Source organism: Podarcis erhardii (assembly GCF_964252035.2).
Source record: "Podarcis erhardii genome assembly, chromosome: 6".
NCBI classification, from domain to species: domain Eukaryota; kingdom Metazoa; phylum Chordata; class Lepidosauria; order Squamata; family Lacertidae; genus Podarcis; species Podarcis erhardii.
In genome coordinates, this window is record NC_138510.1 from 71,255,029 (window position 1) to 71,269,646 (window position 14,618).

The 14,618-nt window shown below is 40.5% G+C and overlaps 1 protein-coding gene across 1 annotated transcript in view; it reads right to left on the minus strand.

The window, feature by feature from the left end:
- COL24A1 (collagen type XXIV alpha 1 chain) overlaps positions 1 to 14,618 on the minus strand; it is a 168,022-nt gene that overhangs the window by 25,645 nt on the left and 127,759 nt on the right. The window contains exons 36-46 of the mRNA XM_081865636.1: positions 14,197 to 14,250; positions 13,437 to 13,544; positions 9,721 to 9,774; positions 9,408 to 9,515; positions 8,216 to 8,269; positions 7,284 to 7,337; positions 6,298 to 6,354; positions 5,121 to 5,174; positions 3,714 to 3,767; positions 3,505 to 3,558; positions 231 to 284 (exon numbers count right to left, since the gene is read on the minus strand). Of these exons, the coding sequence (XP_081721762.1) occupies positions 231 to 284; positions 3,505 to 3,558; positions 3,714 to 3,767; positions 5,121 to 5,174; positions 6,298 to 6,354; positions 7,284 to 7,337; positions 8,216 to 8,269; positions 9,408 to 9,515; positions 9,721 to 9,774; positions 13,437 to 13,544; positions 14,197 to 14,250 (705 nt within the window). The remainder of the gene's footprint in view (positions 1 to 230; positions 285 to 3,504; positions 3,559 to 3,713; positions 3,768 to 5,120; positions 5,175 to 6,297; positions 6,355 to 7,283; positions 7,338 to 8,215; positions 8,270 to 9,407; positions 9,516 to 9,720; positions 9,775 to 13,436; positions 13,545 to 14,196; positions 14,251 to 14,618) is intronic.

Genomic DNA, 14,618 nt, shown 5'->3' on the forward strand with positions numbered 1-14,618 from the left:
CTTCTTCTTCTTCTTCTTCTTCTTCTTCTTCTTCTTCTTCTTCTTCTTCTTTTATACCCCACCCATCTGACTGAGTTTCCCCAGCCACTCTGGGCGACTTCCAGCACATATAAAAACATAATAAAATGTCAAACATTTAAAACTTCCCAATACAGGGATACTTGCATTTGCGGTGGGTACCTGATACCTGAAATCTAGTGTGCTATTAATAAAACATTTTGCTTACTTACAGACATCCCAGGTTTCCCAGCTTGACCACTCATTCCTTTTTTCCCAGCGGGACCCTAGAAATTTCAAAACATGTATTCACTGACAAAGCCAATGAAACATAAAAGCAGAATAGAAGCTAGGAGGATATTTATTATCTAGCACTGGGGTCAAAGAACACAAGAATCACTTCAGTTTCAGGGGAATCTAAGATCATAAACCGGCTGGATATTTTTTCTACTTGAGTACAAAATCTGTCAAAGCACCGCATTCATTCAGAAAAGCACATTATCATTTCCCCGAGATTATTCTGTTTCAGCAACATGTCATTTATGAAAGAGCATGAATGGGCAAGGCAGAATTGCATCCTCGTTGCTCACAGGTCAGTTAGAATGGATTTTGTTTTTGTTTTTTAAAAATGTCCCCTATTTATAGGATTTGTGGTATTTCCTATTAATAAATAAAACATCACTGGAGTACTTTCAACTTTTAACTGCTCTATATTAGCCCAAGAACAGATTGTGCCCCTGCCAGAATACATACTGCTTCAGTGTTTAAGACCGCGTAAAATAAGAGTCCTGTGTCATCCAAGCCAGGAAAACTGGTTTAATATCTGCTTACTAACCAGGGCTGAAACCATGGTTCATTCAGTCTGAACCAGGACAATGTCATTTAACGATCATTAATTTCTACAGCAGCTTCTTTGTTATAAATGTAAGCTACATTATTATGCATCATTGTCTTTTGAATCACTGCTGCTGCCCGACGTTAAAAATGCAATATTCATAAACAGAAAATAAAGCAAGCTGGGCTGGGTCACACAATCTCATTTCTAAATCTGTGTGTATGTTTATGGGGGGGGGGGGGGACAGGATTATACACATGTCCCTCCCTGCTTTGGAGGTAATGCTAAACCCCAGTGCATTCTAAGGACAAACCTAGGTGAGCCTCATGGCTGTGAGTTTGCAAGCTTCTGCTTCCATTTTTGACTGGCCCCAGTTTGCAGGGTCATCTGAACCCAACAAACTGTGGTTAATATTAACTAGGCTTTGACGGAACAAGCCAACTTTAAAACCAGAGTTTAAGAAAATGATTTGTTTCAATAAAACACTGTGATGGTTAACTTTAGGTTAAACGCAAATCTGCAGTTATTATTTTTTTTAAAGAAGCAAATGCTCCTATCTCTTCTTCATGGCTGCACTGATGAGGGGAGAGAGGAATTTGCAAGGTTTGCTGAACCAATAGTTTATAAACTATGGAACTTGCTCACACAGGAGGCAGGGATGTCAACCAACCTAGACGCCTTTAAAAAAAGGATTAGACAAATTCATGGAGGAGAAATCTATCCATGGCTATGAGCCATAGTTGGAGGAACTAATGTTTCTGAATACCAGTTACTGGAGTGTGCTCTTTGTACTCTGGTCTTGCTTGCAGGTTTCCCATAGGCCACTGTGAGAACAGGATGCTGGACTAGATGGGCTATTAACCAGATCAAGTTGGCTCTTATGAACACTGGATATGAACCCTCCTACACAATTTTACATTTGTTACCAATTTGGAGTCCATGTGAAAGAAAAGTGGTTCATTTCTTATTTGGATTCCTGTTCTACGTGATGCATTTTGCAGAACTTAGCAGCACAGTATGGTTCAAGTTATGGACACAGGTTTAACTGCAGTCTTAAGATGTGCATTTTTCACTAGGCTTTTGGTTATTAAAACTATTTTTAGGAATAAAACTCTGATATAAAATTTCAGCCCAAGGGACATGATAGAAAGTTTGAAAGGAGCCCAAAGAGGCTGTGGATTTGGGGTTCTATATTACACCCTGCCAAAACGGCCTGTGATCACAGTGCAGGCTTTAAAGAACTACTGAGATATGCAAGTTAATAAAATGTGGTTTTGCTTTGAGTCACAGATTATCACATACCCTTCAGAAAACAACTTTATTGCAGCAAGACTTGGTGGAAAGTGGAAGTATGAAGGTGCAATGGGGATATTAAAAGCCTTTCCTTATGTAATCCTTTAAAAACATATTAAAAGTCACTCTGTGGAAGAGCAGAGCATTTCTTTGGCAGCTTTCACTGCAGCCTCAATTCAAAGTATTATTCAGAAGTGGAACATTTATACTTGGTGCTCTGGAACTTGCCCAATACACATTACGCCAAACGTGTATGTGCTGGACCTTCTTTACAAATGAGTTCAAATGGATTTGTACCATGGCCAGAATCCAGAGAGCTCCTATGGATCTCGTGCATGCTCAGTGGGATAGCAAACTCCCCGTGCCCAAGAGGAGCAGCCCCCAAATGCCACATCACTGCTCTTGAAATTAACCTTATTTCCAAATGTGCTGGAGGGCAAAGGAAGGGGGAACTGCTGGTAAAAACTAGACAAGGCAAAAGTTTTGCAAGGTATGCAGAGTTTGTTGTGTGGTTCTTTTGATGGTGGCCTTTATCAGCCCAAATGCTCATCCAGATCTGGCTTCTCGAGTTTACTTTTAAAGTCACAAAATAAAAGGATTCAAGGATTAAAGTCACAAAATAAAAGGATTCCCCCCTCCCAAAGGAAGAAGCATATTTTCACAACCAAAAATATAATGGTTAAAAATATCCACAGAGACGAAGGCAGAAAGGCAGCTGTCCATAAATGCTGCTGCCCAATGTATCATTGATGTCAGCAGTGAAGATCTTCATCTGCTTATTTTCTAACAGCTTCGTTCTAGGAACTGCCTCTCAAGATATCACAGCACAATGAAAATTAAGCTCGCTGCACTTGAGATCAACACCTGGAGTTCTTGTTCCAGCAGCCAACCCTAGACCTTTGCAGGTTGCCACTGTCTGCTGAAAAGTGCAGCAGGTACCATCTAATGGGAAAAGCTGGAGTCTTGATGACCACAGGTTCCTCATCCCAGACATGATGAGATATGCAAAGCTAATGGGGTTAATAAGAACTGCCTTGTTGCATCATCTTGCCCAAGGCTTTTTCACCAACAGTGGCCGAAGAGTTGCCTCTGAAAACTCACAGGTACCTCTTTCACAATGCCCTTTTTATGTAAAATTAGACAGATGGGGTTAAGGAGAAGGACTTTCCAGCAAATGACATCCTCCTTATGAATATATATCCCACTTTCAGAGCAGCTTCAGCAATATATTATATTTCTTTTAGAGTTAATGGGTTCTGGAGACAGAAACAAGCTAACAAAACAAGCAAGCTTATAAATGAAACTGCTGGTCTGTCTAGTGTTGCAGAGTTCTAATTTCAAATATCACAAAAAAATGTGTCTTGCTCTTTTCTACCTACTTGAGATCCTTTCTCTCCTTTTAGTCCTGGTTCACCTCGTTCACCTGGCTCACCCTTTGGAAAAAGCAAAAAAAAGTAATATGAATAAAGCCTAGAAGACATCAAGGCAAAGGAACAGGGATTTCCCGGCTGGTAACAAATATAGTAGTACCATTCATTTTATTATATTTTTCAAAGCACAAAGTCAACCTACTTCACAAGAGACTTACTGGTGGCCCTTGTTGTCCAACAGCACCTCTAAGTCCTGGAAGCCCCATGTGACCCTAGAAATAGGAAGTGCAATATATTATTGGGCAGGCAACTAATGCTATCAGTTTCTGGTGAGACGACAAGCCTGAGAGGAGCCAAGGTGTACTCCAACATGTTTGTTTCAATATATTTCAGTATATTAATCACCTTATTGGAACTTGGTCTTCAAGATATAGTCCATCTCCCCAGGTGTTGTGGACTCCCATAATCCCTGACCACCAGCCATGCTGGCTGGGGATGATGTGAGCTGTTGCCCATAGCATTAGGTACCCCAGATACACCCCATTCAACCTGTTTTGTCCTAAAGCATCTATTGCAACATATTGCATTAATCTGTTAATCCTTTGCTCCACCTATTGGCTGATAGCCTGGTAAATCTTGCCCTTGCCTTCTGTACAACCACCTGTTCATCCATCTGGCTTTTGCCAGTGGAAAAATGCTCACATGCCTTTATGCATCCTTATTTCTGGTCTGTATCTGCACTACCCCTATACTGTATCCAAGTCTTAAAGCCATGCTACTGCCCACAATCTCAAGGCGTTGTTGTCAGAAAGCATTTGGCCTGGGCTTTGATCCTATTCATCCTATTGGCTCCTGCCCAACACATACAGGCAGAGGCTCTAACCTGTAAGAAAGGGATCTCTATTCAGACAAGTAGCAGTATAGGGTCAGGAGCAAACAAAGCGGTTCAGGATCAGGGCAAGGCAGTTAGAAATGACACAGATGTCCCAACAAGTTTTAACCCTATTCATCCAGCCAGTTCCCAAATCTTTACCCAGTTTTCCAGTGGTGACCCTGATACAGTTGAACCTGAATTCTGATTAGCTTCTAGTATCAGATCCTGTCCATAATTTCTTTGGCAATAGTCAACTCTAGCCCTGTCTTTTGCAATATCACTGACATTGAAATTCTATTCATATCTAGACACAGAGCCATAGCTAGGTGATCTTGGACCCCCGGCAAAACTATCCAGATCGCACCCCCTAGCCACAGACAAATTAGCTCTTCTTTCCGCCTCTCCTCCAACCCACCCCTCCACCCACTCAATTCACCCTCTATTTAAAACAATTTCTTATGAGGCAATAATAAATATTTATGGACATATTTTTTAGCCGATTTTGCGCCCCCCAATAGCCTGCGCCCCTGGCGAAGGCCCACCTCGCCACCCCCTAGCTACAGCCCTGTCTAGACAGAACAAAGATTCATTGAGTTTAACAGAATTTACTCCCCGGTAAGTTAGTATAATGTTAGTGATATTGTACTTAACATGCATTCACATGTACGAAAGAGTGATTTTTTTCTATTGCTGTTTTAGAATAAACTACAGAGTACGCCCCATATCAATACAAATGGAAGCAGAATTCTACCTTGTAACCAAAATCACCAGGTTCTCCTCTCTCTCCACGTTCACCAATAGGGCCCTAGAGAAATAACCACAAGAAGTCCAGATGGTTTAAAATTTCTTTGAAATATGGCTGCTTTAGAATAAAAAAAAGAAAGGGGAACTTATATTCAAAAGTAACTTTGAGCAGGCCGGGGGAGCAGGAAGAGAGAGAAGAGAAAAAAAGAAAGGAAAAAGAAAGCAAAGCAAACATAGTCAATACAATAAATGATGTCCAAAATTATTTTTACTATGGCTAGTTGAGGTTTTGAATCACATATATGTTAAACCAAAAACAAACAAACTGAAAATGTAATTTCAAGAAATTAGGACTAATCATACTTTAGTTATTGATAAGAATATTTTAGAACTGCAAACTCATTAAAAAAATAACATTCTGTGTACAATAAATTATCAAAATGCCACAAAATTAGGAAATAACAAAATGCAAAACCGATTATCATCATGGAATCAGATTAATTGTCTAAAAACAAAGGCAAAACAAAATCGTTTTGAGCAAGTGATGAAATAGAATTGTAGGTACCTGCCTGATTTCTATAGTAACAATGTTTTAAATTACTGGTGCTACTGACACTAAAAATCTTTGTCGGAATTAGCATTTATACAGAAGTTCGAACGCTCTAAAATGTTACATTTAACCTTACATTTGACCTTTGGGTCAAACCAGATGAGATACTAAAAGTGTTAAAAACTAGGACAGAGTTTTGGATTTGTTTGTTTGTTTGTTTTACTTTGAAAATAGGTCTGATTTTTATCAGAACTGTGACTGGGGAGGAAAACATTAAACCTCATCTCCCTGTGTCCTGCTATCTCTACCCTACCCCTGCCCTCACACCCCTATTATTAAATGTCTTACAAACCCTGACACAGTTTCTAATTACACATCTAGTGCCACTTCTAGTTTTGCCCCTTGATACCCCTTATGATTGCTGCTTTCCAAAAACACACACATGCAATTGCTGGTAGCAATGAAAAAGCTAGAACCTGTACAAATCTAAACATAACGTATTTCAAAGCAACTACACCACTTCCACACATCTTTGCACAACATGAGTGTAGTCTCTGGAGGCAACTGTATAATTTTTGGGAATACTTTCAATTCTGAATCACGTATATAGTTTTCTGGATAAAGAAAGACCTACTGGTTCACCTATGGGCCCAGGTGGTCCCAGCACTGTGCTGTCTTCCCCCGGGTAACCCTGAAATAGAGACAAATCAATGGTTTATTGGCCATGAAGCCTCGCCACTTAAGGACTCCAGAATACCCCATAAGGGAAAGGGAGCAGTTTTTCTTTTAAAAGTTTGATGTGACAGGAAGAATCAAACCTCACACAGCATATGCTACATCAGGGATGAAATAGAGTCAAGAGTGGATTTCATGCTCTTTATTCAGCTCATAGTGGTGAGGAGGAATGGAAGTTCCCCCAGAATGTCTGCTTTATATACATTATTTACACAATGGGCCCCACGTGATTGGCTAATTCCAGGATTCTCCTGTAGGCCAATCAGGTTGTGGATTCACTTCCACCTGGAGCTGGATTGGGTGGCTCCTGTGGACCAATCAGACTGCTGCATTCTGGGTCCTATTGTTCTTGGACAAGTCAGACTGCTGCATTTTGGATCCTATTCAACTCAGTACATAACAAGGGACAACACGGATTAGAAAAATCAGCACATGCCCTGCTCCTAGCACAATGTCATCAGTCACGCAAAATGGCTGAGCATCAGTGCATCTGTGCTATAAACCGAACCTGAGGATTTATGCTTTGGCATAAATGTTTGCAACCCAACCCAAGTCATTTCATTAATAATATTCAGAGGTTTCTCCTCACACAGTATTATTCCCTCAGAGCTTTAAAATAAGAATGTGTAAAAATCAGGGATAGCCCAGTCGGTAGAGCATGAGACACTTAATCTCAGGGCTGTGGGTTCGAGCTCCATGTTGGGCAAAAGATTTCTGCATTGCAGAAGGTTGGACAAGATGACTATCATGGTGCTTTCCAACTCTACAATTATAAGTGGATGGAGGGGCATGTGTAAAATATATGCTTATTTTGTGAGCCTCTGAGACTTCTAGCCAACAGCAACCACCTCTGTCAACTACAGTATTTGCTACCACTCTTCATACCTTCTCTCCTTTGGCTCCTGGTGGGCCAGGAGCGCCTGGCTGACCCTGGTGACCCTAGGAAAAGAAACAAACATAAACGCCATGCCATGTGTGCAACCTGTTTGCATTGTTATGTATTCAATATGCAGTCAAAGGTGACATGTCGGGCAAACAGCGTAGTTGGACAATTGAAGACAATAGATCACAACATTTGGGAACAGAAACCTGTTTTCAACAGGCCCAGATTCAGTTTTAGTTACCACATGTGTTTTCTGGTCTTGTTGGGATTGATGGAGGATGCCCTTTGATCCATGACGGAAGAAAGGTAAGATATATATATATGTTTTTTAAAAAAATCACAACAAGAAGTAAATAAAATCTAACATGTGTTTGGCAGTTTGCCTTTTTGATAATGTTCTTGAAAAATGAAAGTTTCCCAACAATAAATAAATAAAACGGAGCTATCAAATATGTGTGTTTCAGTTTGATTATTTAAAATATAATTTTCTTGAAAAATGGAAATTTGATGGTTACTTCAAACAACTTATTTATTTTTTAAAAAGAGAGACTTGAGTATAGCTGTGGGAAGAATGGCAGCTTTCAATAGGCTTCGTTCAGAATGGCCATCTTGAAGCAGACAAGGGACAAATGGGCAGAGGAATCCACACACATGCCTTGATACCAGGCTGCGTGTGCGAATTATGTGGTGGTGTAGTTCTGTCCGGCTCTCCTGGCTAAGCTGGCCTCCTGCCAATGGTAACCAACCTCCCCTTTCTGACTAATGAATGGGTGGGCAAGTGGCCCCCACAAGCGGGAGACAGCAAAGCTCCCAAATGGGGGTGGGGTGGAGGGTGTATAAGATTATTTTGCACAAGTCAATGGGCCATAACAAATGTAGCGCAATGTACAAAGATGGTACACAGTCAACAAACTCAACAGAAAGTACAGCCTACCCCATAACCTGGAATTCCTGGCTCTCCTGCAGATCCCATTGACCCTAAATGTCCCTGTATGTATAAACAGGAGTAAACACAATTTAATTACTAATTACTTAAGCTCTCAATCAACCTTCTGATCAGAAAAACACAAAGGGCATAACCCTCACCCAAGTTAAGCAGACATAAATCCCGTTGATTTCAAATTGCGAGAGTCAAACACATACTGTCAACATAACATATGTTCATAGTGGCTGGCTCATGCCAAAGAATTTTTTTCTTTTTAATGTAGTAATATTTATATAACCAAATGCCTTGGGAACCCAAGTGTTTAAAGGTGTAGGATATATACATTTGTTGTACAGTTGTTGTACTGTTTTAGTGTTGTTAGCCGCCCTGAGCCCGGCTTCGGCTGGGGAGGGCGGGATATAAATAAAATTTATTATTATTATTATTATTACATTTAAAAAGTTAATAAATCATACGATTAAAAAAATGCAAGCATGAGGTTTGATGGTGTTCTCTCCTGAAATGCACCTAAAAAGGTATAAGCATGCAGATTCTCCTAACTACTTTTTAAAATAAAAAAAATAGCCTAAAAGGAAACAAGAATAAATGCAGCTTAGATTAAAAAGTCTACCTTCAGCATATTTGAACCAGAAATAGAACTTTTACATAAAAATAATGCTGTAAGGAACACTAATGTCTCACAACAAATGAAACTCATCTGTAAAAAACAAAACTTGAAAAAAGAGACAATGCATGTATTTCTGTAAATGACGAAATCTTTAATAAACATATATTTACAAAATAAAATAAAAATAATGAAAACACATATAATATAGATATAAATAATTGGTGAAAGTAGATGCAGATTGCTTCTTTGAATACACCATTTCAGAATATATCTCTGCAAATAGGTACAGCACAATGTTGTTGTTGTTTAAAAAATGCAAATGCATTAAAAAAAACCCTATACCCTAATGAGCTAAAAATATAGGCAAACAAGTTCTATAAGAGTTTGGATAAACAAATGAACAGAGAGTCAGTGTGGCATCGTGGAGCAGGAAGATCAAGGTTCAAATTCCCACTCAGCCATTAAACCGACTGGGGGTTCTTCAGCCAGTCACATTGTCTCTCTCTCTCTGTGTGTCTAACCTATTTTACAGGGTTGTCGTGAAGGTAATAGGGAGAACAACTGTATACCAACCATTGGGCCTCTAGTTCCTCTTGAACCCTTTGGACCAATTTCTCCAGGCTGCCCGCGGTCACCTGTGGCGCCAATCTCTCCTGGGGGGCCATGCTGTCCCTTTGCCCCCTTTTGGGGAGGTTAAGAGTCAAAGATAAGACAATACAAGATGTTATTCCAAATGCAAACTGCACTGGAGAGCCAGACAAGAGTCCCAAAATCCTGTTAACATTCTGTTTCAAAATTGTTTGTTTACGACCTGTCCATTATTAATAAATAAATGCTAGGCCCTCAATTAATACAAATACATGACAGAAGAACAAAGATGAATTACCTTTTTTCCTGGGCGGCCCCTTTGACCTAGATTTCCTGGAGCTCCTTCGGGCCCCTGAAATATTTGTTATGAAGGAAGAGAGCTTTGAGAACATGTTTAAACTTTGGTGTGAACTGCATAATCTTAGCAAGGTCTTATAACAAGGGTTATGGGAAACTCTTATTAAACATTAGTACGACTGTTCTATTTTGGAGAAGAGTGATATAATGCTGGTGATTTTTATCAAGCCAGTGAAAATGCCACAAAAATCTAACATGTCTGAACAGAAAACAACAGCTGGAGACTAAAATAAATTTTGTGCTCAAGCCAAACACTTCATTTAGTAGGGATCTATATTCAACCAGGGAAGGACTAAAGAATGTCAGATTCAGGCCAGAGAAGTATCTCCAGTGAAAGTAGATGTATTTGCATTACTACGGTTCCTGACTAGGCCAGTTACTCACTAAGGTAGGGATCAAGCCCACTGGGGCAGACACATGTCCAGGCTTCAAGTTTTCCTCTTAAGCAACACAGGACATGTTCAATCATCCCTACATGTACTTGATCGGGAAAACTTTTGGGATACAACAAGATATTCTGGATTTGCATTGGCACGGTGCAAATCAAAGGCTTAGGAACCACCACAACTGAAGCAATATGTAGTCCACTAATACTAAATATATTATGTAGCCACCGTCCCCATATTCCCAGTGTTTTGAAAGAGCGCAGAGGTCAACAAGTGTCCTCTCATTGAGCAAGTTAGTGATCCCCTTTTATGTGGCAGTCAGGGATAGAAGCCCCAACTACCACTTGGCACAATGGAAAGAGAACTTTCCCCTCTGGTCCTGAAAACTCTCCGTCTCTTTGTCCCACCCAGCGCTTTCAAACACCTTCCATGGCACTAATATGCACCTATATTAAATGTAGGAGGAAATTAGGGTTGCCATATTTCAAAAAGTTGTTGAGGTTTTTTTGGAGAGGGGAGCAGGCCAAGTTGTTCAGCTTTTTTTTTGCAAAATCTCCCGGGGGGGGGGGGAATGAAGTTCTCTTAGGAAATTTGCCTAAAAAATCCCAGATATGCCCAGGAAATTCTGGACGTATGATAGCCCTAATACAGTTCTAGCAAGATTGTTCTCTCATCCTGGAAATTATAGCTCAATTATCACTGACAAACTACAGCTTAAAACTGGAAGCCACAGTTCCTGGCCTAGGCGTGAACAGTATTGTGTACCTGTTCTCAACCACATGGCAGGACTTGGTGGAGGAGCCATAGCTCAGCAGTAGAGTATCTGCTTTGCTTCTAAAATCCAAGGAAGTCACTGCTACACAGTGTTGATATTATTGAGCAAGAAAGACCACTGTGTCTGACTCAGTAGAAGACAGTTTCCTTTCCTGTGTTTCTACCAATTTTGTTGTTGTTTTGTCTCACTGATTTTCTTCGCATACATTAAGTGGATGTTTCATCACTCTGTTTAATTTCCCAGCCCCATCACCAATGTTTTTATGGCTACAAGAAACAGTAATTTAGGAATAGAGGAAAGCTGTTGATTGCCACACTACAAAAAAACAAACAGCACATCCAAAGTAAGAAGATTTCAGCAGGCATTTTCATCAACAGCTGACTTCCGGATTAGACTCATTAACTGATAACACTTTGGATATGCTTGGTGACTAAGAAAAATAACTAGAGGACAACGTGTTGCAGTTGACCAGATTTTGTTTGTCTCGTTCTTGGCTTTTCTAGCCAATGCATTATGCAAAGCAAAAGCATTTCTGGTTTGTTCCAAACCGTGTGGTTATCTTGAAAGATCAGCAGCATTGAAGGCCAAGCTAGCCGAGATGCTAATCATGCAATTAGCAGCTCCTGAATAACATCTGTGACCTCACAGACCATGCCAGAGTCCCAATTAAGATTGCTGCTCCCTCCCTGTGCCCACTATTTACTTTTCGAAAGCCGCTCATGCAATAATTGCTAGCCAAATGAACAGCGTGCATCTCATTTTTATCAGCCAGGTTTCCTTCAGGAGGATGGACGGAACAGAAATTTAACAACAACAACAATTTCATTTAGTTTGGTCCCTGGACAAAATGGCCCGTGCATATGTTCTAGAGCTTAGGGGAAATCTATATTATAAATGGCATCTTAAATGGATAGTGGCAAACAAGTGTTCTGATTATACCATGTTGCTGAAATGTCCTGCAGAATTTGAGACAGAATAGGGGCTGCATGGAGCATCTTTGGAATACATTGTGCCTTCTTATGATATAAAAATATACAGTGAAATGGTATGTGACATGCTAAATCTATCTCATGGTCCAATCAAAAACACTGGCATTAATATCTGTTGGGATGTACTTAAAACGAAACTCTGAGTAACCAGGATAGGGTTGCCATATGAACTGGAAAATTCTGGTAATGTCCAGGGTAGCAATGGGTGGGGGTCTCTAAACCTACTATTCACGTACGAAGTTACTATGTGATAATGTGTGAATAATAATAATGTGAAGGAAGTGGATATGATTTACTACATTTTACCTAGATATATGCAAAGAATGAATAGCAGAGCTGACACCAACATCAAACATTTGGTTTTAACAAACCTTGAAGATACATGCTACATAATAAAAAGAAGAGTTAAATCAGGGAGAAATAGCACCAGAACATTTTACAGCAAAACAATAATCATACCGCAAGGAAGAGACGCTTATAATGTAAGCTACACGTCTTACTCAGAAGTGAACATGACTTAATTAAGTGAGACTTAATCCCAAGTAAATATGTATAGAATTGCAGTCTCAAATCTTCTGATTTTATGCATTGTCTCTTGAAGATCTACATCTCTGAAGCATATATTTTTTTAAAGAAGTCAACATGTGGAAAGCTCTGATTTTGAGCAGGATTTCCACACTTCATTTCATTCTAAGACAAACAACTCCATGCAATGAGTAATGTTCTGCTGGATTAAACCATTGGGATGAAAGTCTGTTTTGAGACCAGAGTCTTCCCATAGGATTAGGTGGGGCTTTGAACAAGCATTCAACAAGCAATGGAAACAGGAAGGAGAAGTGAACACGCGCTTTCTGTTTTCATGCTTCTGTGTAATGTCTGAAGCGGGAGCACAGATGTGTAGAAACGAAAACTGGGAGGATAAGTGCCACTGCTTATTACGTGAAGTCAATCTGAGACACGGTTAATTCTCCACAACCATCCACAGTGGTGGTCCCATTACTGTGCTTGCCAGCAGAAGTGATAATTAGTGCTAGCTGTGAGACAGAAACCTATCCAAATTGAGTTGGACTGGAATCAACAACTCCCCCCCCCCCGCCATGAGCCACTCAGCTGTTGCAACTTTGGCCATGGCTTCCAAGGCCTATATCGACAATTTCTGTACACTAAATGTGTAGTTCTGATGGGGTAGTCATTGGAGAGGATCCCAACATTTCCCCCTAAAGCAGTGTTTCTGATGTGTAGGAAATCATATTTTCTAAGACTCAAACCACATTTTGTTCCTGGGAAAATGCAGTCGTCCCCCCGCAGTGTCATGGGAGGCACCTAGTGGGATCAAAGGCAATAAGCAATATAACTCCCCTCCCACTTGTTTCATGGGTTTTGTATTTAACTCTTTATATACCACTTGCACAAGAGACCACTCATATAGCGTGCTTATCTGCCAAGTTCCCTTGGAGTGAATAGGTCACATCGCTATTATTTGCACTATAATTCCAAGATTACTTACTGGAATGCCCCTTATGCCGGGTGCACCTGAAGGGCCTGGGATTCCTGGGATTCCGGTCTCTCCTTTTTCACCATCTTCTCCAGGCAGCCCTCGGTCTCCTACACTGCCCTAAAACAGTCACATGCATAAGCAAAGGTCAAGAGGGGATGGGATCTGTTTATCAAGTTCAACCACCTTGGAAGTGTTTACATGATTCTGACCAAACTAAGCCCCTTAAAGCAAAATATACATAGGAGGCTTAGTCTGGTCAGAAACGAGTATACACTTACAGAGCTAACACAAACCACACTACTTCTGGTACACGAGCCACCATAGCTGCTAGAGGGCCATGAAAATTTCTGCCCCAGGCTTTTTAGACTCGTCTACCCATGTACTATCTGAAACCAAAGGGTTGAATCAGTTGCCAGATGTGAATTATTATTTTTCAACTCTCCTACCCCTCTAAATCACCATCTTACTCTTTCCGTTTTGTTGCAATGTCTGCACGAAGCCTGCTTTACCAATCACAGGAAACCAGCTTGAAATACATTCCGCAATACAGTGAAGGAGTGGTGACAACAGCTCTTTCGGACAGGAATTGTGCAAAGATGCAAATTCTCTGTGCCTTTTGTCTCTGTGATTTCTTATTGCAGCATCAGTGTGACATTGCTGGACAACTTCTATGCACACAAATGCGGCAATGCTGTATTTTGTTATATATTTTGTTTAAAGAAACATGGTACAAAGACAACGCTGGGGCTGTTCAGTTGTTAAAATGTACCTTTGGTCCATCCTTCCCTTGGACACCATCTTCCCCCGGTGGTCCTGGTACACCCTATTTTTCAGAAGAAATAAATCCAAATGTTGTCACCTTCAAAAACTGTGGTGTACAAATACCTAAAATCGAGGTACATTAGCCTGGGGACCAACAGTAGAAGGAACACCATGTGAGGGGTTAGAACAAACAACATATTAAGGGGGGGTTGCCACTGTCTTCCAACAATACCAAGACCTGCCTGAAAAGGAGAGGGGATAAACAGGGACAAACTTCCTGTGCATATCTTGGCAGAGTGAGCTGTGAATGACAGTTCAATAGGGATTTCAGCTCCCTATACCTGAGATGTGTGTAGCTGGAGGAGGTGAGCAGGAGGGAAGGAGGGGGCTACAGGGGTCTGAACTTTTAAAGCAAGGCTTAGCACCCTC